The sequence below is a fragment of the Dromaius novaehollandiae genome, chromosome 9 (assembly GCF_036370855.1).
Source record: "Dromaius novaehollandiae isolate bDroNov1 chromosome 9, bDroNov1.hap1, whole genome shotgun sequence".
In the NCBI taxonomy this organism is placed as follows: domain Eukaryota; kingdom Metazoa; phylum Chordata; class Aves; order Casuariiformes; family Dromaiidae; genus Dromaius; species Dromaius novaehollandiae.
The window spans coordinates 915,481-943,460 of NC_088106.1; the positions used below are offsets into that span (position 1 = coordinate 915,481).

The 27,980-nt window shown below is 44.4% G+C and overlaps 1 protein-coding gene and 1 long non-coding RNA gene across 11 annotated transcripts; one reads left to right on the top strand and one right to left on the bottom strand.

Annotated features, from left to right (window-relative positions):
• Positions 1 to 37: 37 nt before the first annotated feature.
• On the bottom strand, positions 38 to 5,862 carry PFN2 (profilin 2). 2 transcript variants are annotated; one of them, XM_064516447.1, is made up of 3 exons: positions 5,481 to 5,862; positions 3,813 to 4,005; positions 38 to 1,789 (listed from the first exon to the last, which is right to left on the bottom strand). In XM_064516447.1, exons 1-3 carry the CDS (start codon positions 5,610 to 5,612, stop codon positions 1,692 to 1,694), a joined length of 423 nt encoding a protein of 140 aa, XP_064372517.1. In that variant the 5' UTR covers positions 5,613 to 5,862; the 3' UTR covers positions 38 to 1,691. The 2 variants fall into 2 exon arrangements, with proteins under 2 accessions (XP_064372517.1, XP_064372516.1); XM_064516446.1 differs by having other exon boundaries at positions 38 to 2,098.
• On the top strand, positions 5,019 to 27,980 carry LOC112989128 (uncharacterized). 9 transcript variants are annotated; one of them, XR_010390359.1, is made up of 4 exons: positions 5,879 to 6,039; positions 11,938 to 11,999; positions 17,697 to 21,538; positions 27,035 to 27,980. It is a non-coding gene; the product is annotated as an uncharacterized LOC112989128 (long non-coding RNA). The 9 variants fall into 9 exon arrangements; XR_010390355.1 differs by lacking the exon at positions 11,938 to 11,999 and having other exon boundaries at positions 17,697 to 20,895; positions 21,406 to 21,538; XR_010390360.1 differs by having other exon boundaries at positions 5,879 to 6,035.

A 27,980-nucleotide genomic window follows, 5' to 3' on the forward strand; every position in this document is an offset into this window, starting at 1 on the left:
GGATGCCTGTGGAAAAAAAAAATTACCAATAGTCTAATTTTGTTTGGTTGGAATAAATTTATTTCATCTGTCTGTAAACAAGGTGTTTTTAATAGTTATGGCATTTTTTGAAATGCATATTAAATCAGATGAGTTAGACTGTATCCCAGATGTAACAAAGTGCAGGGAAAGAAATGGACAAATCAGCAACAAGAATTTGTTTAAATCTGTACATTATCCACAAGGCCCAACAATAGAAGCAAATACTAGAATGTCCCTAAAGTAGTGCCATTCGAAAGAAACCCTTGTAGTCAGTTAAAATCCATCTCACAATAGCAACAGATTTTTTTTGAACAATAGTATGGCACAGAATACATATTAAAAAATTCATCACAAGACAGCCAAGTCAGTTATTCCAACCAACACCATCTCCCATTTATTCTTTTGTATACAGAATTCTGCAGTTCTCTTTAAATGGACATACAGGTTAGTACCGTGCCTGAATTGAGTTTGGTTACACACATTTCAGATGACTAGTGCACAAGGCAGTTCACTTCATGATTTCTGCAGCAAGGGTGTGACAGGCCAAATGAATATTTTAAATTTGAAATGGCATCATTTTGACAGTTTAGCTTACAAACTACCAACCTTCATCCAAATAGCGGCTTCAGAGCAGCAAAACTCTTTACCAGTAAGTGATCTGGCAGAATGACTGGAGTCAGTCAGAGCTCCCAGAACAGCTGAAGGTGGCAGTTTTCCACAATGACATTGCAGTTTCATATAAAAAAGAAAAAAAAACAGAAAAAAAAAAAAGAAAACCCCAAGCTGCAAATTAAAATTGGTCCTATGAAAAACTGAAACCAGACACACTCCAGATGGTTATGTTGGGATATCTAATGTCCATAATGGCAGCCTTTTACAATTCAACTACAGAACAGGAGCTGGCCCAAAAAAAAAAAAGAATTAAGTGCCTGAGCTATTGCAATGATGGAATGTCCCTGGCGATTCATTCAGGATGGTGGTTGTAAGGTCATGGGAGGAAGTGCATCGGCACCCTTTGATAGTTTTGTGATTGCACTTGTTAAGCAGTACATGCGTCAGACACCATGAAGAAAAAAATAAAAGACTTAAGCCTACAGTGAAGTGCAACAACAAAACTAATTTAACATTAATAGCTTTTGAGTGGCAAATTGGTTAAACAAACCAGGCACTATAAAAATAGGTTAAGCAAACAAAACGTGAATTAAAAAAAAAAAAGAGGAGAGGGAGAGAAGTAAAGATATGCATGCACTTTTTTCCTCCCAACCATGCTCTATGAAAGGAAGACTAAGTGAGCTGTGTAATTGCTCAAAGTGCTGAAGAGGCATTGATCAAATTAGATTGTACAATCGGCACCTTGTTTAGTATTTAAGTTGTTTTAGTTGTCAGTATCACACTAACTGCTAAGACAAAGCAAAGCCTAGACTTGGCATATTCCCCTCCCGAGAGTTTTTCAAGGTATCATGCATATCATCTTTGTGGTGCAGTAATGGTGCCAGATATGGGACTTGGTTACATACAGTGGTTAACATACAAATGAACAAAGGATAACTGGAATTATGACATTAGAAAATGGGTAAATAAAAAACACAAACTACCATCTACAGTCTGGTAGCACTGAACACAACTGGGTGGTGATGAAGACAGTTGCTAGGTGGATGGGGAGAGGCTGCTTAGACGTCAGACCTCCTCAGGTATAAAGCCAGTTCATATGCTTTCTTGTTGAGTGTCCCTCCATGGACACCTTCCTTTCCCATGACTATAACCAATGCTGGAGTACACAAGGAAACAAAACAGAAATGAACAGAATTAAAGAAAAAAATAACACCTTTCCCCACCAACAAAGGGATACAAAGGAGACACAGGTTCATACCCCATCACCCTGCATTGCTAATAAAGTTTCCAGAATGTAAGGTTTAAAGCTCACCGCCAGGAAAGTTTAATAGCAATCTTCCCCTAATACTTAACAGTCTGCCTAGCAACTAGAACCCAGAGTCTCTCAAGTATTTTGCCATTGAGTATGCCTTCTTATTCAATCCGCCTCCATGGACCCCTTCTTTGCCCATTACAAAGACCAAGACTGAAAGAGAAAAGAAAAAAGTTTTAAAAAGAGTGTGTTAGACAAGGAAATAATGCAAGTTTTAGACAGTGCAATAAACACACTCAAATTCAAGTTTTAGTATTTGGGTATTAAGCTAGTTTAACAGGAGTTTTGTAAAAATACAGATGTAGACAGGATTGGGAGAAGGCATGAATTATCCTCCGGGATATGACATAACTACGTAAGGCGTAAGAGTCCACTGCTAAAAAACGACGTCACCCTGAAGAGCTACCAACTATCTCAAAAGAGCATCGTGACGCCTATCTAGCATCAGCACCATCCACCATCATCCAGCCAGGAAACCCTGGCTACATCTTAAAAATATGGAAAAAAAAACGTTAACAGGGACAAAAGCAGTAGTATATATTCTGAAAAGCAGAAGAGGGAATGTTCTTATCTGTAGTGGTCACTGCCGGTAGAAGAACCAGGCTCGGTAGTATTAAAAAAATACTGGGTCAGACTTAAGCTAAGACTTGCGCAACAATACAGCTATAAAATATACTTAACTTTTTGCACGAGATAAAGTGCAGAGAAGATTTTAATGCTGACCCTCTCTCTAGTCTCACAGTTTGGGTGATGAAGCGTCACACTGTCTTGCAAACAAGAACATGCTAAGGATCTTCAACCGGTAGGACACCATCTGCAAACTGCCACCAGATGTCACTACCATGTACACAGACACATTAAGGACTGTGCTTTCGCAAGCACAATAGTTTTTTTCTAAGTTAGGAATAGTGTAATTGGAAATACTGCAGTCAGCCTACCTAAAGGTGACTGCACATCTCCATAGCAATTTGCTCACGAGAAGCTTAAGACAAACAGTTCTCATTAGCATTTCAAATATGCAGAGAAGACTCAGAACTCTACTTGCATAAGTGCTGCAAACATTCTTTGCGTAGTTTCTATGTAGCTTTAGCCTGTAGACGGGTTTTGTGCTAGCTTCTTGTACTTTATAAGCAAAAGTCCATTGCTCACCAATTTAGCGTATAGCCATCCAAAAAATCCTAGGCTAGATATTTTGAACACAAACCATACTACTTGTACCCAGTGTTTTCAGGCAATACTTTTATATTCAAGTCTAGTGCATTCCCAATAATGTGTTTTACTGGAAGTTAAATGAAGAGCACAAGGAGCAGTTAAACTAGCATAAATTAAGTTTCTCAATGATACCAAATTGGACAAGCTTTTTTGCCTGAAGACAGACTTCACAGAGCTCAACAGAAAGTGCAGGAAGAGTTAGTGTGGAACTTGTTAAAAGGCATGTAGAAGTAGTTCATACAAGAAATTCACACCTTTGCAGAATAAATTTTCTGTTGAGTTTACAATGGAAAAGCTAATTTCACTAGAAATCATTAATATATCTCTATGATATTCTATTGTAAGCTTTAGCTATCAGGTTACAATACACTTGGCAAGCTTACTTCAAGCCAGAGCCTACTCCTGCTTCTCAGAGGTATGTTTAACCGCTTAACGGTGTAGCGCCTAGCTGTGATCATACGTGGGCAACCAGGACAAGTGGGATTCCTAGGCAGAAATCTAGTTAATTGGCCAGACAGCAGCCATCCACCCACATTGTGCCACATCCTGAAATTAACTGTTAAATACAAGATGTCAAGCTAGCAGGTAGTGTGAGTCTACGATTAGGGTCGTATTCTTAGTTGGGTGAACTAACGCTGAAGGAAGCAACGCTTACCTCGGCCAGCTCTGCCTACAGCAACGTTGTACGTTGGCTCACCACCTTGACTCTTTGTCCTGATGTCCATTGTGCAGTCGCCATCAACGTACAGGCTATCTCTGATCACAGAGCACTTCTTTGCGCCAAGGGTCAGACCGTTGGTGAAGAACCCCTCTCGGTCTTTTCCTACAATCATATCTATTTCTACTGGCTGTCAAAGAAAAAAGTCTAGTGTTAGCATGGTAATATTTTATAGCTTAATTCCTATTTAAAAAGTGTCGTATCTCTTGCAGAGAGGATTAGATAGCAAATTCCTCTTGCTTCCATCAGAAAGTGTTCCAGAATACAGTGCTCGTTGTTAACAAATTGTATTGCACCAGTTCAGTGCAGTTATAAGCAGTGCTTAAAAACTGTCGTCTTGAAATACTTCCAAATCTGCAGTGCTGCTCGAATCCAACTCCTCATTACAGGAAGTGCTGTGGGATGGAGACCGATCGAGCACAAGACGCATATGTTTTAGCGACTGAATGAGTCACGTTAGACGCTTTATGGCACCAAGCGCCTGCTAGGCCTCTGTCCCCAGAAGCAGCGGCGATGCGGCCCGAGCCCCGCCGCCCGCGCCGGTGGGCGGCAGCCGCGACCCCGCGGAGGCAGCGGAGCTTCCCACGCCGCGCGGGCCCTTCTCGCGGCTACGGAGCGCGGCGCCGGCCGCAGCGGGGAGGCGGGGGGGGGGGGGGGAGGGAGGGGCGCCGCGCCGCCGCTCGTCCCTGCGCCGGGGGACGACGAGGCCCGGGCGGGGGCCGGGCCGCGGCGGCGGAGGGGGGGGGGGAGGGGGGGCCGGGCGCGGCGGGGCCGGCGCGGCGCCCGCAAAGTGCCGAGTCACGGCAGGCCCCGCCGCCCCAATCACGGCCCGGCACTGCGCGGCCGCCGCGCCCCGGCCCAGCCCCGGCCCCGGCCTTCGCCCCGGCCCCGCGGCGCCCTCCCGACCCGGCCCGGCCCGGCCCGGCCCAGCCGGCGGCGCAGGGCGGGGGTGGGGGCGCGGCGTGGCCGGCGGGTCGGCGAGGACAGGCCGCGCTCCGCACGGCGCCCGCCCGCGGCCCTTGTGTAGCGGCAGCGCGGGCCGGGGCGGCGGAGCGGGGCCGAGCGCGGGGCGGCGGAGCGGGGCCGGGGCAGCGCTGGGGGCGGGGGGGGGGGGGGGGGGGCGAGGCGAGGCAGGCAGCGATCAATGGCAGTGCGCCATCTTGGCGATGGCAAACATGGAGCCAGCGGCGAGGTGGGTATTCACGAACGCCTCCTACGCCGCGCACGTAAGTCCCTCCGCAGCGCCGGGCCCGGGCGCAGCGAGCGCTACGCAAAAGCCCCCCCGAGTCCGAGTCCGAGTCCCAGCCCCAGCCGCAGCCCCAGCCCGCCCCGCGCGGCCTCTCCCGCCGCCGACCGGCCCCGGCGCGGCCCGGCGGGGAGGGGAGGCGAGGGGAGGCGAGGGGAGGGGAGGGGAGGGGAGGGGGCCCCGCCGCAGCGGGCCGCAGCGCCCCCCCGCCCCGGCCGCAGCGCTCCCGGCGGAGCTGGAGACAAAAAGGCGGCGGCGGCGGCGCCCGGCCTAGCTCCCCCCAGCGCCGCCGCCCGCCCCCGCCCCCGGCCGCCGCAAGGTGCCCCCGTCCCCGGGCCCGCCGCGCCCCGCGCCCTCACCGTGATGCTCTGGAAGATGCCGCCGGCCGTGGCCGCCCAGACGTACTTGGCGTCGCAGTAGCCCACAATGGCGGCCTCCTGGCAGCAGCCATCGCACATCAGGTTGTCCACGTAGCTCTGCCAGCCGGCCATCTTCGGCGCGGGCGCAGCGAGCGAGCGAGCCGGGCGGCGCGGAGCCGGGCAGCGGCGCGGAGCCGGGCGGCGGGGCGAGGCGAGGCGAGGCGGCGGGGCGAGGCGAGGCGCGGCGCGGCGGGGCGAGGCGGTCCCTCTCCCGCTCCCTCTCGCGCTCCCTCCCTCCTCGGCGGCGCGCGGCGGCGAAGCGGACCCGAGCGCTGCAGCGAGCGGCGCGCCCCAGCCCACCCGCTGCCGGAGCCGAGGGGCGGGCGGGAGGAGGGGCGCGGCCCGGCGCCGCCCTCCGAGCCCGGCGGGCCGCCGCCGCGGCAGGGGGAGGCGCGGGCGCGGCGGCGCGCGGCGCGGCCCGGTCCGGCCCGGCGCGGTGCGGTGCGGTGCGGTCCGGTTCGATCCGGTTCGGCGCGGTGCGGAGCGCTGCGTTCGGTAGGTGCGGTAAGGAGCGCGGCGCGGCGCGGGGAGGGGAGGGGGTCGGGGCGGCGCGGAGGCTTCGCCCCAGCTGGGCGCGGGCGGGCGGGGGCCGCGTTTCCTCGCGCCGGGCGCGGGCGAGCCGGGCGCCGTCCCGGAGGTCGGGGGCTGCCGCGGCGCGGAGCTGCCCGCGGGGCCGCCCCGGGCACGGGCTCCCCCCTCCCGGGCCGGTCTCCTGGGGGAGGCGTTGGCCCAGCCGGTCGGCCGTTACCGGTGGTTTTTGTGCGTTCCCTTTCCGACCCGGCGCGCTCTCGGCTGCCTTGGAGAAGGCGCCGCTGCTGGCGACGTCGGCCGGTGGCCGCAGCTCGGTGCCCTGCTCGCCTCGCTGAGCCGCGGCAGCGGCAGGCGGGTCGCCTCGTGTGCCGAGAGGATTTCTGCGTGGGATCCCGGCCCTGAGACAGGGTGCTGGGCTCCCCGACTTAGCGCTCCCGCACCTGCCCTGATGTGCTCTAGTTTCTGCCTGGTTCTGTAGGGGGCAACTTCACGTCTCATTCTTCCAGGTTCCATCGAGTTCCCCAATGCAGTTTCCATGTTAGGGGCCCAGGTTTAATACCGGTGTTTTCCTGCCTTGGTGTTTGGCCCTGGCAGGGTCACCACGCAGAAGAGTATCCTCCCGAAAACTGCAAGAGTGTTTGCATGAACCAGTATTTTAGGGCAGTGCTTCAGTCTGGCTTAAAATTCTGATTAGGGGGGTCACCTTCCTTTTGGGCAGGACAGTTTTGCTTTACCTGGTATCTCTTATGATACCCCGGGAAATGAAAATGAGTGCAGTGTGAAGTGGCTTTCCATGTAGCGTACCTTGGAGCTCTAATTCAAGAAGTTAAGAGCTCATACCTGAATTTTGCAAGGCATAAATCACAATATTTGAATCTGGCTTTTTCTGAGGTTATCTCCCCCAGCAAGGATATTCACCAGGTATTTATAAGTAGTATACCCTCTGCATATTCGAGGCTGTTCTTACTTCGTTTAAAACCAAAACCTAATTCAGTTGTCATGGAATTGACTGTAGTTTAGATACTAACAGAGACTGCTAGTCTGAAGAGCTTATTTTGCATCGTTTACCTCTAATCCGTAAGTATTTTTGCTATTTTACTCTCACAGTGTCTTTCCCCCACTGAATTTGGGCACTACCTTTTGCTTTATGCTTTTTCCTCCATCCATGTTTCCCAGAAATGTCCTCATATAATTGTACTTACTAATGAGTTACGGGCTTCACATTTGCTTTTGGCCTTTTAAATAGCTAAAACTTTTTGTGATGTCTGGTTTGCCTTCCTCATCTTTTCTCCCCAGATTCCTTTCCTGGAGAGAAGGAAAAGGTCTCCTCTGTCTGAAGTGGCCATTGAAGAACACTTCTCTTTTTTATGTTTTTCTGTAAAAGGCCCTGATTTAACACTGTTACTTGCACAGATGGAATGCATCAGTCTGAAAGGAACAAAAGGCTGATGGGTTCATTTTTTGGGAGTTGGATCAAAATCTGGAGGGTTTTTTGTTTGTTTATGCGTTTTTGGCTTTTTGTTGCTTTTGCGAGCTGGAGTGAGGATTCCAGGCCGCTCCACTTTAATAAGTGGATTTAATAAACAAAGAAGCAGGCACCTTATCACCCCTTGCAAAGGGACGGGGCCTGGGAATTCCTGAGCTGCTTGTCTGTTAGCCGTGTTGTCCTCTGGTTCACCTTGTGTGGACAGCCGGCTGGCTGGCCCCAGCCTGGAGGTGGCTGTCCCGAGAGGCCGTGGGTGTCCAGGGCTCTAGCCAAAAGGTGCCCTGGCCGCTTGCCTGGAGTTACCTCACCCTTTTTAACACATATGGTCCTCCCTTCTGCCTGAGGACCAAGAATGCCATTTTCAGAGCGCCCACAGCCTCGCGTCCTGTTTCATGGTAGACGGAGGCCAAATCGTCGCTGCCAGTTCGGAGCTGAACTTAGTTTGGAGGGAAACGCTGGCACTTCAGCTGCCACGTGCCACGTCTCTTGCTGAGGAATGGGAAATCCAGCCCCTTATTTTGTCCGCAGAAAGCTGAAAGTAGTGTTGTCTCTGAGGGCATATATATATTTGAGGCGGAAGATGATTCCTGTAGCAGGCTCATTAAAGCCCTCGTTCCCCAAAGCGCGATGCATCGCCCCTTCCTGGGTGAGCCCTCGGGGAGGCCCTGACCACGGCTGCTCCGGCCCGGGCGCCCTCGGGTCCTGAACAGCCCGGCGAGCCTGGTGCGAGTGAGGTGATCCTTAACGATCCCTGGGACGCCAGCGGTCTTACCGGTTTAAAATTAGCTGGTTTTAGTGAATCTTCTGTGTAATTAATCAAATCTTTCACTGGGACGTAGTTGAATACAGAGTGGTTCAGATAATATTACCACTGCTTTGTGCAGGGATATTATATGCAAAACGTAGGTGATAGTAGTGCAAGTGCCACTCTCACGGAAGGGACTGTGTTAGCAATGCAGGGAATAGGGTGGTTTGCTTTCTGTGATGTAACTAGGCAACAGCTGCGCTGAGGCCTTGGCCCTTCTGGACATAAATGGGCGGCAAGGGGCAGAGAATTTGCCACGTTCTCACTTGGTAGCTCAGCTTTTACCGGTATAGTTTGTGGACTAGCACTAGCAATGTATTTAGGAAGTGAAGTCTAAATTGGGTTACCACTATTTAATATTCTGAAACAACAAGGTAGCTTGTATAAATTACAGTTGTAACAATCACCAGTACTTGTTTCTGTAATCATAGTCCTCTAATTCTAATTTCACTGTTTGGTGTCTGATTTGATAGTGTTATAGGTTACAGAAACATTATAATGCTGTTTGTGTTGCCACTTTTGCAACAGCAGCTTTGGGACTGTTTGAGTTAAGAAAATGGGGATGTGTGCTGTTAAAGACAGAGAAGGGTTCCAGTTTTTATTTTTTTGTTATGAGTTTTAATGAGAATGTGTGACAGTCATTAAGATTGTTAAATGAAGGATTATATAAAAATAAAAATGCTGCTGTTAAAATTCATAGATGGTGGGTCTTAGTGTCAGTACCTATATTTATGCATTAAATGTACCTGTTTGAACACAAGCTGTAAAATTAAGATGAACAAATAGTGGCCGAACTGTGATTTCTTGTCTTTGAATCTCTTCTTACGTTCAGGCTACTAGTCCTCCTTTCTGGAAGGTATACTGCTGCCACATTTTTTAATGCAGTTTGTAACAATTACTAGTCTTTTTGCTTCAGTTCAGAATTTCACCTGAAATTTTTATTGGATCAAACCTAAGAACAAATACTCTTTTGAAACAATTTAAAAATGTAGTCTGCGTACTATTTATAGCTTTGTAAGAAGCTTCACTGCTTTTATATTAGTAGCATAAAAGTTGAAAGGTTGTATATATTTTGTTAATAAAATAACTTTCAATGTTCTGTCAGGCTTTGTAACTACCACTGTTGCTGCCATGGCCAAAATGGTTGGAGGGAGGTAAGATTTCTTTTGATATCCCCTGCTCTTTCTGTTTTCCACCAAACTCACCCATTTGGAGATAACTTTAGATGGACAGAAAGAGCAGGTGACCATCAACAGAATGCAAGACTGCCTTCACAGTGAAAATTAAACTTTACAGGGCAGACAGAAAAATGTCAAAAAGAGGATTTTGATTTTTTTCTTTCTTTTTTAATACAGAATTCACTTAGGTACAAAATTTTCAAAAGGAATTGTTATTTTCAAGCTGATTGTGTTGCTGCTCTTAATTGAAAACTTAATCTGCAAAAAAAAAAAAAAAAACAAACCACAGACGTAACCAGCCTACCTGAAACCATGGAGAAAAGTTCCGCGTGGTGAGTTTCTGGCGGTTTGGCTGTGGCATGTCATTCAGTACATTCAAACCGACAGAGTTCATTCGGTATGTTGGTTGTCTCCAGTGTTACCAGTTTTCACATTAGTTTGCGGTGCAGCTTTTGATGCTTCCTCTCTAGACCATAGTGTGTTTCCTGCGGCAGTCTGTGTTCTTTACCGCAAGTGCTTTGAAGTGCAGGGGGAAGCTGGTGAGAAGTGACACGAGTTCGCAGATTCAGTTCTGCTGGTGAAAGGCCAAGAAGCAAGGAGTGCTCTGTCTTGTGATCGCAGGGCAATAGCTAGGAAACAGTGCTTCTAGGACGCTGCCCCAACTAATTGAATAACTTGGATGAAAAACAAGCCGCCAAAGGCTAGGATGAGTATTAACTACAAGTAAATAGTAAAAATGAAATATTAATGAATCGAGAACTAAAAAAATATGGTTATATGAAATGAACATTAGATTAAGCCTAACTACAGCTGTGCAGGAAAAAAAAAGTCATATCCCATGTTAGCATAGTTGTAATGGCACTAAAAAGAATCCTGTAAAACAGTGCTTGAAACCATCGAAGAAGTTGTGCGGAAAAGATCCTTTGTTAATATCTCTGACATCATTTGGGAGGGTAGTTTAGCTCCAAGTGCAGATGTCGGTTAAATCTCCATAGAGGAGCCTTGGCTGGTGTGGTTGTGCCAGTATAGGTATCTCAGCAAAGCCTTTGCCTTTCTGAGGATGAATGAGGTGACTAAGTAAGAGGAATTTCTCTTACCTTTTGTTTAGCTGTCAACTTCAAACAGAAACCTAAAATGCAACTTTTAAAAATGAATGCAAGGTTAGAGGTGTTTGCTGTGTCAGCTGATAACGGTATGAGGTTGCTTCTGTTTGATTGGTGTCCAAAAATGATAGCTTTAAATCTGACTAAGGACAATTCTTTGTGAATCTGGTCTGTAGACTGTCTAGCCGAAGAAGTAACAAAGATGTCTGAAAAGGAGCTTTGCTCAGCTTTTGGGTTTTTAAACCAAGATCTTGATTTCACAAGTGGCCAGTGAACTATAAGCATTAATCCGATAAATTACATATTAAAAATATATATGCAAGTTCTTACTTGGGCAGGTAGTCTCAGGTTCGTAATAGTGTCTTCAGTGAGAGTCCCTGTATGAGTGAGGTGTGCAGAATTAGGGCTTATTCAGATTTATCAAGCACTCAAGCTACTGCAATGTTTTGTTTTGCTTTAAAAAATGAAGTAGATGGAACCCAGACTGATAGCCCTCTTGAATCTTAACTTTTCAATTGTGGAACAAGGGGAAATTCAGTAAGTTTAGGGATAGCTTGGTACATCTGAGAGAGGGTGGAAATATCTCCAGTCCAAGCTCTTTTATCCACATACTGCTTCTGAAGCTCACTGGTGCCTCTGTGCATGTGCTGGTTAACTGTTTCAGCACTGATTATTTCAGTGAGTGAAAGGTGGTATGGAATCCGAAAAGTGCAAAAGGAGACTAGCAAATGCAGTGAGCGAGGTGGAGAAGCATGAAGTTGGAGAGAAAACAGAAAGGAGGAAAATGAAACAGTGAGCATGGATTCTAAACACGATCATTTTTTCAGGGATATCTGCTCAGTGTGGTTAAACAAGAGTAGCTAACTGTTTTATTACTATGAAGTCTCTGATTTTTGTGCAAACTTAACTGACCTCACTGAGAAATGATGTTGTATGGAAAGCATTTGACTTTTCCAAGGCTTCATCTCATGTTTTCTCTCAGAGCTGAATGGTATGTGGTTTTACCTTTGTAATAGTTGATCTACATTTTTGCCCGGTGCTAGCATACATTTAAAAAAGACTATTGCTAATATAGTATTACACTGAGGGTACTTTGCGGTAACACCAGGGCAGTATGTCACTCTTCCATGTTTAACATGATCGAAATGTCAGCAGCAGCATCCTGGCAGACAGGGTATTTGTCATAGGCTATATTCAGTTTTGGCCTTCTGCGCGTTGTCCTGACCCTGTTATTAGATTGACAAACCTTCATGTTTTTGTAGCTCACAGTTTCTTCATGTGATTGTTTTTGTAGTGCTTTCTGCCGCTCATTCTGTCTACCACGTGGTCGGCTGCGGAGCTGTGAAGTTTTGTTCAGTATGTTATTCCCTTCATTAATCTTTCTTTCAGTGAAAGTATCTGTACCATGTCTATCTGGATTGTATTTCCCCTTCTAATCACAAATAATTTTTCTGTTAATGCTTGTTATTTGTTAAAAATGAAAAGGATTTTTGTGTTACAGATGCATAAATTTATCCATTAAGTAATTTCCACCTAAAATAGTCACTGTCTTCAAAAGCATTCAGTAATAATTCTGAAGCAAATTTTCCCAAAGTAATTATATAATTACAGTCTTCATACTGCTCTGTAAAATTATAAATATATGTTATCCTTGAAATGAAACAGAAATGACTACACACTTCTCCTTTCTGTAGTTCTTAGTTTAATACCTAAGCTAAGTAGTTTACCCAGAGAACTAGTTCTGCCCCAGCTATCCTAACAGTGTTTTTCTCTCCATTAATCTATCCAAATTAATATTGCTTTTTATGAGAATGAGGTATATGAAAATGATTCTGTTCAAGCTTATCTACATAATATCAAGAGCAGGTCAAAGAACAGTGTGTGTGTGTATATATATATATTTACACATATGAATTACTTCTTTAGAAAAGGTATACTCAATATGAAAGTCTAATACAGCTGAACTGTAGAGTAGCCACTGTGGATGAAAGGAAACATTAAGAATACAAAAGTGGGAGAAATAGGGCAAAGAATAACTGAATACAAGGGAAAATAGCTTAAAAATGACTGTTTTTATTTAGAACATTTTCCTTTTTTTTCCTTACCTCACTGAGGCTGAGGAAGTGGAAATAATTCTGTCTTGGTCAAACAGCTATTCATTATCAAAGATTAACATGCTGAAAATGTTACAGGGATATAATTTTACAAAGATAATAAGAACTGTTATAGCTGGTGAATGAGGTAGGCCTACATCAGTATCTGCAGTAAACTGACCTTTGTTTGGATGAGGTAGTTGGCTTCAGAAAGTCAGTTTTTCATTTGTATGCTATTTCTATCTGTAGTTTGCCCCCTTCCCTGCCCCCCGCCCCCATCCTGGGTATCACTGGATTTAAGCCAGAGTAAATTCACTACATAGTAGGCATAAATTAAGGTAAGAGCCTGAATCTCAGGCGATACACTGTTTTGAAGCAGACCCTGGGTTTTTATATCAGTGTTTATACAGCAGCTAGGAGTGGCCTCTTGTGATGGTATTGCTGTGAAATAAGTAGCTATATAAAACCAGCCATCCCTTGTATGACTGTGTTTGCATTCTTGTCCATCCTCCAGAAATCCCCATCCAGAAATTCAGCTTGCACTAAGTCATCAGATTGTATTTAGATAGGAACAATTGTGGAGCACTCTGCTTTTTGGACTCACAGGTTTCCAGCAGTGCATGTTTCCAGTAGGATATACGTCCCAGTGCGTGCTTAGGTTATGTGAAGACATATATAGGGATATATAATACAGCTGGTCTGTACTCTGAACAAAGTTAAAAATAAACATGAAGTTGGCGAAGTGTGGGTTTTAAAGATTTATAACTTGGACATTAAATTTTACTAGAAGAGCAAAGGATTCCTCCTATTTTAGTTTCCTTCGAAACTCAGATGTGAAATGGAGAATTAGGACCATTTTTCTTGAATGAAAATACATGACTTCAGTATATTAGAAAATATATATCATATATTAGCATCCTAACTAATACTTGGCTGTTTTGATTGTGAACAATCAGAATAACCATCCTCTGCTGTAGAAACCCTTGTCCTCGTTATCAGAATGGTGGGTATAAGGCAGCTGAAATGTACAGCGTAGTTTTAGTTGAAGAGCTAGTAGCAGGTACGGTTTTAACATTGCCGAGCGCTAGCTAGACAATGAGGCTTTTTTTTTTTCTTTCTAATAGGCACTAGTTTTCTCCTGGCATCATCAGTAGATGTCTGTTGAGCAAAATAATGGTGAGCTCCTGGCAGGTAGTTAGAGGTTTTTAGAAGCACAAACATGTGCTAGCCAGAGGTGTCCTAATTTAAACATTAAACAGTTTTCCTTTTAAATTAAAGTATAATATCACTGCCTGTTGGGAATTACACCATACAGAAGTTTGTGTAAAGCCGTATGTTAAACAGTAAAGGCCTAATCCTTTCAAAACCATCGGTGCCTTATTCTTAGGCGTGGATTAGTTGAGTGACTTGCAATATGCACTGTTTGCTTGGAAGAAAATTGAACTATTGTACTGAAACATAGCAGCCTGGAGGCAACATTTTGGCAAATGTGCATTTGTTTCTCAAAGCCTACCGTTGGCATGGAATTTGGGACACTCATCAATCAAATAATGACTGCAGTTGAGGAAATGGCACATTTCCTTAAATGCCACTTTTCATACTTTTCCATTTCTTCCATTTATCACATCTTTCTGTCAGTTGTTTCTCCTTCTGATTTATTTATTCTTTAAAGTTCCAATGAAATTTTCTTAAGAGTTTCTTCTGTGGGGAAAAATAACATTATCCTACCTTCTCCACACTAAAAGGGTTGTAACTGCACTGGCTTTGGTAATAGCTTCTGAAAGCTCATTCTTTTTCTTCTTTCTCCCCTCCTTTTCTCTCCTGCCCACTTGCTTTACCTTTCTTTCAGGGTAGCAGTATCTTGTATAGAAATAGGTCTTATGATGTAATCTTTGCAGGTAGTTTCCAAAGTGTAATTAAAGCTTTGTTAAATTAAATCCAATCTCCAGGAATTTTCAGTATTAATCAGGAATACTTAAAAAAAAAAAAAAAAAAAAAAAAAGAAGAAAAGCGCCAGTGTGCAACTAATATTAAAGACCACTACGGTAAGTTCCTTTCCAGAATTAAAACAGCTATCTTAATTACAAATTGCTGCAAGGATGGCAGCTGATGGCTTAAAATATTTTCCATTTAAAGAAAAGAGAAAGCAACTGAGGGATAGATTTAAAAAGAATGGAATTTAAGTTTTTAAATAAAAAAATTTAGTCCTGAAAGATCCTGAAACCCGCTTTTTTGCTGGCTAACCTTTTTTAACTCAACTTTAACTTTTTAAAATCTTTTTTAACTCATTTTAACTTTTTTTTTAAACTCAGCGTGGGCACTGAGTGCAGCGTGTGACATCCCCAGGCTCTTACGAGCTGTGCAGAGGTGTAAGCGCTGTGCGTGGAAGCACTGCCCTTCCCGTAGGGCAGAGGTGCACGGTGCCTGTCGTACGCAGTCGGAAGCCGGAGATGGAGTTTTCCGCTCGCTTGGTTTCTGGAGGCGTGTAAGCGGGAGGCTGCTCTCTGGGAACGCCTCGCAGGCCCCAGGGTCTGGGTCCTCCTGGAAAGTGAAGTGGCATCTGATTCTGGGGGCGTTCGAGCACCACGGTCCTTTTGGTGTGGCAGTTTGAGATCACTTGCCAAGGAATGAGAAGCCAAGGATTCAGATCCCTTCTCTTCCTGAGGGGTTTCAAACGCAAACCTTCCACCTCTCCGGAGAGAGCCCCAGTTCCAGGCTGCAGGCTTTTGGGAGGGGTGCTTTGCCTCCTTCCCCCGGACGCTGTGCCCAAAAGATTTCACTGCCCGCTGGGTCCGGAAAAGAAATGGTGTAAAACATTACTGTAACAGTCAAAGTCCTGACCAGAAGAGCAGTGGCTGGGTAAAAGCTTGGTTCCTCTGGCTGGGACTCCTCTCGCTGTTGCAGTAGGGGCATTTTGAGGACTTTGTACATGTCTGAGCAGTCCTTTATTTCCTGCTGGTACCAGGTGCAGCAGCTTTAAAATTAAGCCCTTACACAGTAGAAGAGCAGTTCCAGTTGACTTCTGTTTGTGTGTTACAGCTTTGAGCTGTTATGCTTGCTACCTCTTGATAGTTTTTGAGCATCTGTTGGCTGTTTTTTGACTGCAAATCTTTCAGTTAACTACCAAGACCCTGGCACTGGATGGAGTTTTAATCTACTTGCACTTAGAAGTCAATAATACTAAGTTTAACCACAAGTTAAAAATAAGGAAGAATAAATAAGGGCTTGATTCCTGCTGTTACATTTACAACATAGTGCCCTTTGTCCCTTTTGGTAGCAATGTGATATAAATGATAAATTAAAATACTGCAGCAGAGTTGCCTTGATTCGGTAGGTGATTCATAATCATACTTGCTAGCACCCTTTCTATTGTATCTTCAAGCTCATGGAGGAAATTGCTATAAATAAGATGTACTGAAGATGTACTGTGTGCTTAATCTAAAAGTTAGGCTGTGCTGAATAAAGGTGACTCCATTTTCTGAACAAATTTTCTGTTTGTATTTCAGGATGGGTGGGGGTGACCAAGCCTTCTGTTTGCTCTGCTCATTCAGTAATTTGTATTTGCATTTTTACTTCATGCTATCAAAGCCAGCAATTCAGAATCATCTGTTATCAGTCACTTTATTTTTTCTCCATGTGTTACCCTTGAAAATATTGAACAAATAGAAACAAATAAAAAACAGCTTTGACACTATGGTGTTTAATACTCTTCATTTGACAAGCATCACGTTTCACAGGCTGTACAGTACATCTCGGAGAGATTTAAGACCCTCTCCACCTTCTACAGAAAAAAAATGAAAGTAGACTTAGGTTTGTTCTTGGGTGCCCCTGTTCTTACCAGCACGCGACTAGTCCAGTCATTGTCCAGGCACTGAGCTATCAAACTATGTAACCGGCTCCTGTCTAGTATCCTCTGTTGTTTTAATAAATGGTTTAATATGGTAAACCCAGAAGTCTATACTGGAAAAAATCACACTGCATCCTGTGCTCAGAACAGTGGAGATGAGAACAGAAACGATCACATACGGCGTTTCACTGCCCTCTCCTTCTCGAGGTCTAATCCTTCAGTGCCTTTCACTTTTTATCCACAGGGTTGAGAGACTGCACGTGTATCACAGGATAAAAGCTTTTGTAGAAAACTTTATGCGGCTGCAATATTGCTGGAAATACACTTTTGCTCATATGGGAAGAATTCTGCTATACCATAAAACTGCGAAGAGACCATGTTGTTATATAAGGGAGAGTGCATGCAGTAGTGTAGACAGCACTGTTTGAATATGGCAATCTGATTACAGTGTTGGCCATAGTGAGTACAGAAACAGCATAAGCAGCTTTCAAAAAAAGACCCCACTTAAGAAAGCAATGTTAGGAAAGTGCTCTGTAGTTGACCTGGCCAAATTTTAAGTGATCTGTGGCCAGATTAGCTATCTGTAGCCAGATTTTAAATGTATTTAAAATCTTCATTTCCATGGAAATCAACAGGAGTTTGGTGTAGAAGTATGGCTTAAGAATATGTTCTTGTGAAGATGTCACTGCATTCAGTCTATGAAACGTCACTAGTGCTGGTTTCCAGGGAAGTGGTTTGCCTCCCTTTGAAGACAGAAGTTGTAATACCTGATTGCTCGACTGCCTTTGGAAAGCAGTGAGAATTTGTGATTCTTGGAGGTATCACTGATACAGGGCATAACATGGGTAAATGACATTATTTCGTCATGTTTCCATTTCTTTTTACAAAAGTAGCTAATATTACTAAGGATCAAGCTGTCCTAGGGCATTCTGTATTGTACTTAGCAGATCCTCTGCTGTTATATACGTGGACACTGTTTCTTTGAAGGAGTAGAGGCAGCTGGCTGGGTGTCCTTTGGCACCAGCGTGATTACATAAGAAGCATATCTACGGAAGTAGGTGTCATAAAGCCTGCACAACTCATGAACTGACTTTTCTTTATTTCTTTTTTTAGATGGTCTTTCTCTCATTGTCCCATATACCAATTAATGTGGCTGGACAACTCTCCCTCTTACCTTGCAAGTGGAAAAGAAGATGCATGCTCTACAGTTTCAGAGGGATATAGGATTTACCCACAAAGCTTCCTCTGACCTCTGATTTGGAAACATTTCCCCTTTCTAACTGTGGAAGTTAGATTTCAAGTTCATGTAAACATTCCGATAAACTGGGAACTCTGAGGTTTGGAAAACATCTTGGCAAGCAAAAGAAAGGAAATTGGCTCAGGGAAGGCAGAATGAAGAAATCCACAGTGACTTAGGACTGATCAGTTTATATAGATAGAATATGACAGCAGGACCATATTTATACAGATGTATATTCTCCACTCCTTTGCCGTTCTACTTTTAATTGCTGCCAAAAGTATGGTTTATGCCATTGCTTTAAGAAATCCTTTGCAGTTTTAGTAGATGTTAGTTAAGAAAACCTGCTTGATATTCACTCTTTTCCTTCCTTAGATACGTTTCTTTGGACCATCTTCATTAAGGTGATTGGTAGGGGAGATTTATATTTGTGTGGAGGAAGATGTATACGTCTGCAGATAGGACAGTAAAACAGATGCTTCAGCAAGGTCGTAACATTCAACAGAAGAAGGGTACAGAGTAATTTTGAGTGAGAGGGTGCGAACTCCTAGAAGGTAAGAGCTGACTTAAAAGTCCCAGATACTGATCCACTGTTCTTCACATCTGATCATTACACAGTTCTTTAGCATCATTCCAGCACTCGCATTAGCATTTCCTTGCTTGCACTAGCAGCAGGATCAAGGCTTTAATGCCACCTCTGCATCTTGAGGATTTAGTTCAAAATCTGGTGTTTCTTCAGACCTCCCACAGAGGGAGGATTTCCTGTGCCTCGATCCTTCTGCCCTGCTCTAGAGTAGTCCCGCGCTGGAGTATATCTGTAACACTGACAGAAACCTAGAAAAAAAGGTTTGTGGGGGGGGTTTTTCACTCTCCTCCCGCACTCTGGTTTTGCTGTGACATTGTCCAATTAAATGTATCCCTGCCTCGGTTAGTTCTTTCTGTGTGGTTTCTGTTACGTTACTTCAGACTGCTTCCATTTTCTGTTTTGTCCTACTTGTAACCAATTTCAATAAAGTTTTACTCGAAAATGTGTCTGTGTGAACCTTGCTGTATCCGGATACATTGGACTGAGTTGAACAGTGAAGTCCTCTTTGAGAGCTGCTACAGTTATTTATTTTTTATTTGGTATTTCATAAAATACGATTGTTTGGTGCTTTTTAGCTTTTAATTATTCAGCATCATGGTAAGAAAGGTTTTTATAAGCTCAAAAATATCTTACACCAAGTTTTGCCCAGGTTTGTTGTTATTTGATTTGGTTTATCAGCGCAGAAAAACTGTTTTTTGGAGCACCTAAGTGACCATTTGGGATTCAGTGACAACAGCACTTATTTCTGCTTCCATTGACTTCAGTAGGAATAGGATATGGCTTTCTGTGTGTGCGCAGTCCTGTCTGTTGTCTTACAGTATTGTATTTTACATGCTGCTATTTTATATTAAAAGCCATTTTTAAAAGCCTGGACTTTTAGTTATAGCCACTAAATTGGATATAGGCCACAGACCCTAATCTTGCAGAAAGATAGCAGTTGTCCCTTCTAACGCCTGGTTTTAAGGGGGGTACAACGTATCATCGTCTGCACAGCTGGACCTCACTGGCCCGGAAGCGTCAGGCACATCAGGTATGCTATGCAGTAGTCCCGAGGGCTGTGGGAAAAAATGAGTTGACTTCGCTGGAAACTGATTTGGGCGCATAATTGCTGAGTCAGCTTCCTGGCTGACCTGGAGGAAGGAAGTCGTGTTGGAGCTGCAGCAGCTTTCTTCAGCTCCGGAGCTACTTCCCTGTGCCTTTGTTTCCTTGCCTGGGAGACGGGGGTGGTATGGAGCTTACCTGTCCACTGGAATACCGCTGGAATTAGTGGGTTCGCAAGGTGTCAGACCAGCAGATACTGCTAGATGTTTTAATGCAGTCTGTAAATTACTGGTGATTACGTTTTAACCTGTTATCCCTGTACTGAACAGCTATGTTTTAGTCAAAGAAAACTCAATCTTTCAGAAAAGAATCCAGTCTTGATTCAGTGAATCTACTGTTTTTTATTAATACGTTACAGTACTAACATTTTGCACCTTTTTTTTGTTTGATTCTTTTCTAGTACATTAAGGAGCTTTTTAATACTCAGTATTTTTTCCCATTGAAGCTATGTGCACATAATAATCAAGTTGCCACTTAATTTTATTTTTAGTAAGCTCTAGATATAGAACTGTTCATGTCTGTCAGTATTAGGCATTATTTCCATCACTGTGATTGCCTTTGTAGCTCTTGTCTGCATGACTGACTTTTTTAGTGTCCCCTTTAAATGTGGATACACAAAACCACAGCTAGAACTCCAGTTTTGTTCTTGCCAGTGCTGTATGCAGAGCTAAAATCACCTCCTCCTTCCTTCTAAGTACATGGCACTTGCTCAAGCCCAGCTGGGTGCTGGAGAGTCACAGATCAAACTGAGACTTAGCACAGACCGGTGCCCTTGGAAGAACCAGGCTACGCTATTTCTTATTTGTCCTTACCGATTCTTTTGTGCAAGACTAAATCCACAGTTAGGGATATTTGAAATGTAAAAGTAATTGGAAAGAAACATATATTTTTCTGCAGCATACTTGGGAAATGTTTCCATGTAATTGATGAGGTTCTTCTTGAGGTAGTTCACTTTTAAAGATCACTACATAAAAAATGCCTTTGAATGTGCAATATTGTAAATCAAAACTGATCACAAAGGGAAGTTAAAATAAACAACTTAACTATTGAAAATACTCCTCACTACTTGCAGGGATCAGGCTAGTGAAATCAAGCAAGGAAGTAGCAAATGTGCTCTTAGCTCCGTTGGTGTCAGTCCAAAGGAATGCTACTACCCTGAATGGAGCGAGTCTGGAGCAGTGTGTGTTCGCGCACTCTGGGAGGGAGGCTCTGCCTTACCTACAGGGGATTAAATGAAACAATATCATACTAATAATTAAGTTTGAAGGCTCTCCTAAAATCTGATTCTTGTTATATTTTATTTACATTCTGTAGCAGATGCTTTCGGGGATGGATGCATCGGACTCTTGAGGCCAACACACCCTGTGAATACTGTTTAAAAAAAGCATGTATGGCTTTCTTTCCACTTTGTTGTGTTGTCAGTTTGGTAGGACAACAGCACTGTGCATGAGAAGTGGAAAGAGCAAATAGACGTGTTCTTTAGCTGCCTACAGCCGGGATCTGATCATGTCCCATTCCTTGTGATGGTAGCACTCGTGAGCCTGGAATCATTCATGATTCAACAAAATTATGTCTGTTGTAGCTGTGGCAACCCAGACCTTAGAAAGCAGCTTATGACCTAAAGCTGAGGCTGCTTCTCTTTGAGTATTGCTGGGGTTTTTTTCTTCCTCACTAAGCTATGTTTAATTGGCCAAGGGGAAAAAAAACAAAACAACTGTTCTTTGATTATGACAATGTTTTGATGTTTTGTATTTTACCCAAACACAATCTCAGTAACAGAAAAAACAGAAATTGGAAACTCAGATAATGACATTGATAACAAGTTTTGTCATTAAAGCACTGAATGTTTTTTGCTGTTTCGCTACCAAATCTGACCTTGAATTTTGATCTTCTTATAGGCCTGTCTTTTCAGAGACCTTGCTTTGACCAGAAGGATTATACGAATAGGATGAGGAGGGTACAACTGGGAGTCCTCAGCAGGACATGCAATGGTATGCATATCCAGGAGGAGAGAGATTGTGTCTAAAGAAGGTAAAACAACGTGAAAGGGAAAAAGATAGAAAAATTTCATTTGAAAATAGGCGAAAAGGAGATAATCTAAAATGTTGTTTAGCCAGGAAATTTTTAAAAAGCAAAACAACCATATTCCCTTAAAATGAAATGACTGAGCCCTGCACACATGATATTCACGGCAGTTTATCCAGGGTCTCAGCTGGAGTATGACGTTAGATGTGACCTGCAAAGAACATCTAATTGCCAAAGAACATATAAGAAATTGCCCTTTCCCGACCTTCATTTTGATATGTATAAACAGCTTTAAAGTTGTTTGTTTCTTTAAATAATAGAATTACTTTGTATTACTAAATAATAGAATTACTTATCTCAGGAGTGCCTGTGATGTTAAGTATATTTGTAACATTTGAGGAAAGCTTTTTGAATTCTCACACATGAACTTCACAGATTTATGCTTTTACCATTGCACTGGGTCTGTAGTCACCTCGGAGCCTTCTGGTGAAGCAGGACTTCATTTTCTAAAGTGAAAAAAAAGTACTAATTTAAAAAAGAAACATCTTCAACCATTTTGGTTCGGCTTTATCTCTCGTCAGTGAGCAAATAAGAGCACAAGCCCAAATCTGTTGTCTCTGTTGTAGCTGACCTTTAATAGGTGAGTGGGAAATAATTTTGTCATACTGCTCCCCTCCAGAGGAGACAAAAACACTTTTTGAATGTGAGAGGCTTAAGTCTGAAATAGATAGTAAGCTGCTCCGCACTGATGTGCTGCTCAGTATGTGCAGAAGAACCCTTTTGGATACCTAAGTGTCTGGGAGACTGTATAACTGCAGAACTGCAGACACTTCTGAGTCTAGGCAGCTGGTAAGCCAGATCCCCGAGCTGGCTGGACCCTTTTGAAGGCTGTCTTGAGAAAAAGGACATGTGCCAGAGCAGGACTTCAACCCCAAAGTGAGTCTCCTCCGTAACCACTGAACGTTATTTTCTCTGCAGCAGCTGATTTGTCTCTGTGTCTTTCCAAGTCATATACCATTTGTGCTTGAACCAGTTTCCAAAATACCTGGCATGAGGTGGAAAGCCTTGTGTTGTGGATAGCTCCCAATCTGGCCTTTCACACTCGGACAGCTGTGAAGAGCTGGGAAAAGTCACATCATCAGAGCTTTCTCTGATTATAGGAGAATGCAGCTGCTTTAACAGTGTACTGGCCAAACTAGGTGTGCTCAGCTAGCATATTGGATTGTAGTACTCCTCTCTGCAGGCTTCAGGAAGTTTGGGCTTTTTTTCCTTTGGGTTCTCTTGGGTTGTTTGGGGGAGGGAGGGTAGGTGATCTTTGCCTCCACTAGCTCTCCAAGCTCTCCTAGTCCCTCTTGCTGCCACATGACTGCTTTTGCCTTCTCCTGTATGAATGTCATTCCAGATTCAGGGCAAAGGCACACAAGGGCAGTAGGTCTTTTAGTCTTTAAATGCCATTTGTAAAGTTAAAGGGCTAAATACTGGTTCCAACTGAATACTAAATACCTAAATACTTTCCTACTGAAGTGTTGCTCCTCATAATGGAACAGTAGACTATCCTGGGTGAGCATATTGTATGATGCTGACACTTCAGTACCAGCACCTAGCAATACACAGGCCCTTGCTACAGTGGAAGTCCTTTGTCCTTCTGTATTAATGATGAATTCCTTTCTGCTTCCAGCTCTGATTATGGCGACTATAACACTTGGTCTAGCAGCTGATCTAGCTAAGGGAGCAGTTGTTTCATATGTTTCTTAGAGGCTAATGCAGTGCTACTGCTAAATCTTTACAGCTCCATCATGCTAATGCCAAAGAAAAGAGAGACTGTTTGATTTTCTTAAAAAGAAAATTGCTTTTGGTGGTCAACCCCTGACAAACACCCTGAGCTCTGTTGAGTTCTCTTTCTATTGAATAATTTCAGTGTAAGGCTCTTGTAAAGTTTGCCCTAAAATGGATTCAGTCCAAACCTTTTGTTTGTTCGTAAAGAGCAAGTTATAGACAGTAGATCTTTCTTGTTTAATATGTATAAGCTCCTTTGCAAGCTCTATCCAAAGAACGTTCAGTTAGTTACTCAAGGCATCTTGTTATTTAGAGCCACTGCTTGTAAGGGAAGTGAAACTGCTTCTTTTGAGGGAAAGTGCAAGCAATTCTTTATGACTTTTTTGTTTCCCCTTTTTAAGGCCCAGCTGAGCACTACTTGTTCCTTTCTCAATGAGAGAAAACTCTCACTGTGTGTGATTCTCTTGCTGCTCTAATGTAAGGCAGAAATAACTGAAATTAGGCGAACTGCTTTACAGTTAAACAGTATTAGAGAAGAATTGGGGCCACTGACAGGGCAGCTTTCTCCATGTAAGGGGAGTTGAGCTGAGTTCTTTGCTTTCATATATGGTGAGTCCTTTCCGCATGAGAACAGTCGGGCGTGGATGAGGAGGTGGTGCCTGCTGTTATGGAACACTATATGCTTGTTTTTTCCAAAGTGGGTCACTGGTGTTTTTAGATAAGTGCTGTAAGCCAGTGTAGATTCAGATCTGTTTTTCAGCATAGCTGCCAGCTGATGGGCAGCCTGTCTGCTTTCAGGCTGGTTGTTCCTAAAGGAGCTGGGTATGCAGCTCTGCTGCGTCCCCTTCGTCTCAGCCCAGGTATGCAGCCCTCAAAACCTGGCGCGTGCCTTTGGAGGACAGCTCTCAGTTTAGGGGATGCCTATGCCATTTCCTTAGAAACCTCCAAGAAGGGACGTGCCAGGGAAGCCTGCAGCCTGGGCAGTGGGTAAATAGGACTGAATGCCCTGTGATGAATAGGACTGTAGTGGGCAGGTTAAGAGGGCTTCTGCCCTTTTGTTAGTCCTTTCTGTCCCTTTCATTAGCGGCGGTTCCCACTCCCCTGCTACGACCTGGGAACTTTTGATGCTGCTAGAACACCATAACAGCTGTTCGGCTTTCCTTGTTCCCAGGCACTGGGTATAGAGAGCTGGAGAGAAGATGTGGATGCATCCCAAAGTGCATCCCAGGAGGAATATGTTTCTTCTTGCCTACAGCTTAAGGATGCCAGCTTCCCTGTTGTCTTTGGATCTACTTTTGCCCCAAACTGGATGTATCAAAGTAGATTTGCAACCAAGGTATTGCTGTGGCCCTTGGCCATACAAAGACAAGTGACTAAACTGCGTGGCTCACCAGCTCTCAACAAGTGAGGTGGGAAGTGCTTTTCTTCATGTGCTGCAGTAGCATACAACGCAGAGGCTCAATGTAATCCCCGGGAGAGCCGCATGTTGCAATCGTGACATAGCAATTAGACCTGAGTGATTAGAGACTGAGCAGTTGTGGGATCTATTCCTGGCTCTGGGAGGGAGTGTTCTCTTGTGAAGAGAGCAGAGTTGGGCTTGGGCAATTTAGTCTTGGTTTTGGGAGGAGACATAAACTAGAGGTTGGCACAAAGGACTGGCTTTCAGGATTCCTGGTTTCTGTTCCTGGCCTGTGGAAGAGTGCGAGCTAGTGATCAGAACAGGCAGTGTGGAGTCCCTCCTCTGAGGAGCCCCCACGCTGTATTTTAGGAGTCAGATGAGATCTTAGGTGTCACAGTAACCCTGTATCTGAGGCAGCAATCCTTTCCCTCCTCTCAAGAGGTTTGTTTCAACTGTGTCCTCAGTTGTGCTTATACTCTTTTAGTCATAAATGCATAGGAAAGAGGCCATATGTGGTGCCAGTTAGGTACTGCCAGAAGTTGTACCTTCAGAATATAGCAGCTGTCTTTCAAATAAGAAACAAGGAAGCATCCAATCACAGAAACGGTTGCTTCTCTGCAAAGAGCAAACCAAGTGACCTAATTCAGCGGCAGCAGTAGCTCTTCAGACGATTCCCCAAGCAGGCACCATGGTGGGCTAGGCTGCAGCCGATTCATCACTTTCACTGTGGCAGAGATTGGAGCTTTCAGGCCCTAAGGATTTCACTGTTTCTTTATTAATTTTAAATTGATTAAAATGAATTTTTAAAATACCAGGAGAGACTTGCCTAAAGAAATGGTTATAAAAAAAGAAGGAAATAAAGTCAGTCTGTGGGAGTTAACTATGCACTTAACAATCTCTGGCTTATACAGCTGTAAGCAACAATCGCAGAGGTTGGAGGAATCTTCTGTCAGCTATTCTGACCCTGCAGAATGGCAAAGATGAGATTAATCCGTTATTATAAATAAGTGAGGATCATAAATGCCCTTGCTTATAACCCAGTGCAAACCCACCGGTGTCCTCATGCCACAGGCTTCGTTCTCAGCTACAAGGTTTTGTCTAGAGGTCAAGATCGGGGGAAGTGCAACACTGCTGGAGCCAAGCGTGCATCCCCTTTCCTCCTAGCATCAACAAACGCCTGAGGAATCTCCTCATATGGTCTGGAGACAACCTGGAGTAGTCTGTACACCTCGAGTATCTATGTACCAGAACAGGCCATGAGGGACAGAAACTGAAGGTCATGCTTTGCTCAGCCTCCAGGCAGCTGTGCTGTGATGAGCGTAGGCAGTCACAGGCTGGTGGAGCGTCCTTTAGCCCGCAGTCAGAGGGCAGTTACAAATTGTATTTTCCCCCAGGCCGTTCTCATTTGCTGTTCGTGCCCCCCACTCCGTGGGGTGGGAGCTGCCTCACACTGTGAAGCACGGGGATTTCTGTCCCTTATAATTGCCATCTGCTGCCACGTAACTGCAGAAGTCCAGGTTGTCTGTATAAGAACTTAAAGCTCTTGCCTGCTGTCTGCCCCTCGCACGCTTCCCGTGAGGAGGCAGGGGCTGCCGGGGGAGCTGGGTGCAGCGTGCCAGGGTGCCTGCAGAGCCACCCCAGTCAGCAGTGAAGAGACGTCCGCGCCGTGCCGCGCTCTGGAGACGTAGGACCCTTCCGGAGCCTACAGAAACAGGATCAGAGCCCACTCCACGTAGGGAGATCTCCCAAAGATTCACCCTGGGAGCTTCATCCCTCGTGACACCGCTTGCCGCTTTGGAGAGGGGCGGTGGGCAGTGACGCGCTTCCATGGGGCTGCGCTGGAAGGAAGCGGTGCACAGCCCGGCCCTAGCTTGTCCGTGGGGGTTGGTCTCTGTGCAGATGAAGGTCAGGGCTGGCTCAGACTGCATGAACCGTAGATAAAGCTTTTTGTCCTGTAAATAAACACCAAACAAACAAACAAGGAAAGGGGAAAGCTGTGTGGTGCTTCAGAGAAGACAGAGCAGGAAGCTGAGAGAAGTGAAGGAGCAGAACACAGAATTAGCCTAGAGATAATGAAGCAGCAGGTTTTGTCAGACCCTTTTATGTCTATCTAAAAAAAGAAAACCTGTTATTCTGATGAGACTGAAGAAGAAAAAAACCACAAAACCTCTGCAAAAACAATTTGACACTATTGATTGAAGTAATGGAGCAAGCAGAGTTTTAAGAAGTTGCACAAAAGCATCTTTGCTCTGCTTTAAAAATCCCTGTAAAAGATACACTGATACTAGTCATGTCTTGTTCACCTGTCTGCCTCTTCTCATCTCCAGGTCTTGAAAGCTGGAGTGTTCTAAATTCCCATTCCAAAGGAAAACCTACTTCTGCTGTGCCCTGCATTCAGCTGTAAGTCTTGCCTGAAATGCCGTAAAGCAGATATTACTGTGGAATAAGCCACGCTGGTGAGAGACATGTAGTTCCCATTCACTTCCTTAAGCATCAGGTGGTTTTGACCGGGATGACTGGAAAAGCCCATCTTTCCCTCGTCCTGCAATATCAGATAGGATTCATTCCTTCTTAGGCCTTAATGTCCCACAGCTGGCAACAGAGCTTCCTCCCTGGTGGCTCCTCACCTCTGCGATACGCTCGCTTTGGCTTTACCTCTGAGACTTACCAGTGATGAAGGACCAGTTTATTTTGTGTGGTATGTGGACTGATATTTTATCTGAGATTGCTTTATGTGCATAACATGTGCTTTAGTGTTTTTGCAACTGAGGTGTTGTCCAAATTAACAAATGATATTAATGAATTCCTTCCTGTGTTTAAACAGACTCAGATTCAGTATTTTACTCAAATTAGCAAATTATTAAGTCGGATAAGAATAATACTGGGTTACAAAATGTTCTTGCTTCACTGATTTTGACAATTGCAGTTTTAGTTTTAATTATTTATAACATCATTGTACTAATTTAATATAGCATATTTCTGTTCAGTAATGAAATTAGTGGTATGAGACTGCAGCACTTGCTGTTAACACTTTGCTGAGTAATATGTACATTAATTGTATTAGAGCAGCTTTAAAATACATATGGACTCAAGGGTGAAGGTGTTTTAAACTTGCTTGTTCTTCATGTAGGTAAAAATAGTGTCATGTAAGACTTGGTCTTAAGTAAGAAAATCAGTGCGACTACTCATGGGAGGAAAGTTCTAGTACTGTGAAATCCTTTAAGTCTCTGTAGGGTCAGGCCTTAACCAGCAGACATTAAAGAGCATATTTTG

What these genes read in the sequence shown, in the direction of transcription:
- PFN2 (XM_064516447.1), bottom strand. Translation starts at nt 5,612, where the DNA reads ATGGCCGGCTGGCAGAGCTACGTGGACAACCTGATGTGCGATGGCTGC. An exon ending in GCATCTTCCAGAGCATCACG is followed by an intron (nt 4,006 to 5,480) that starts GTGAGGGCGCGG and finishes TTTCTTTGACAG; the next exon opens with CCAGTAGAAATAGATATGAT. An exon ending in TGTAGGCAGAGCTGGCCGAG is followed by an intron (nt 1,790 to 3,812) that starts GTAAGCGTTGCT and finishes TGTGTACTCCAG; the next exon opens with CATTGGTTATAGTCATGGGA.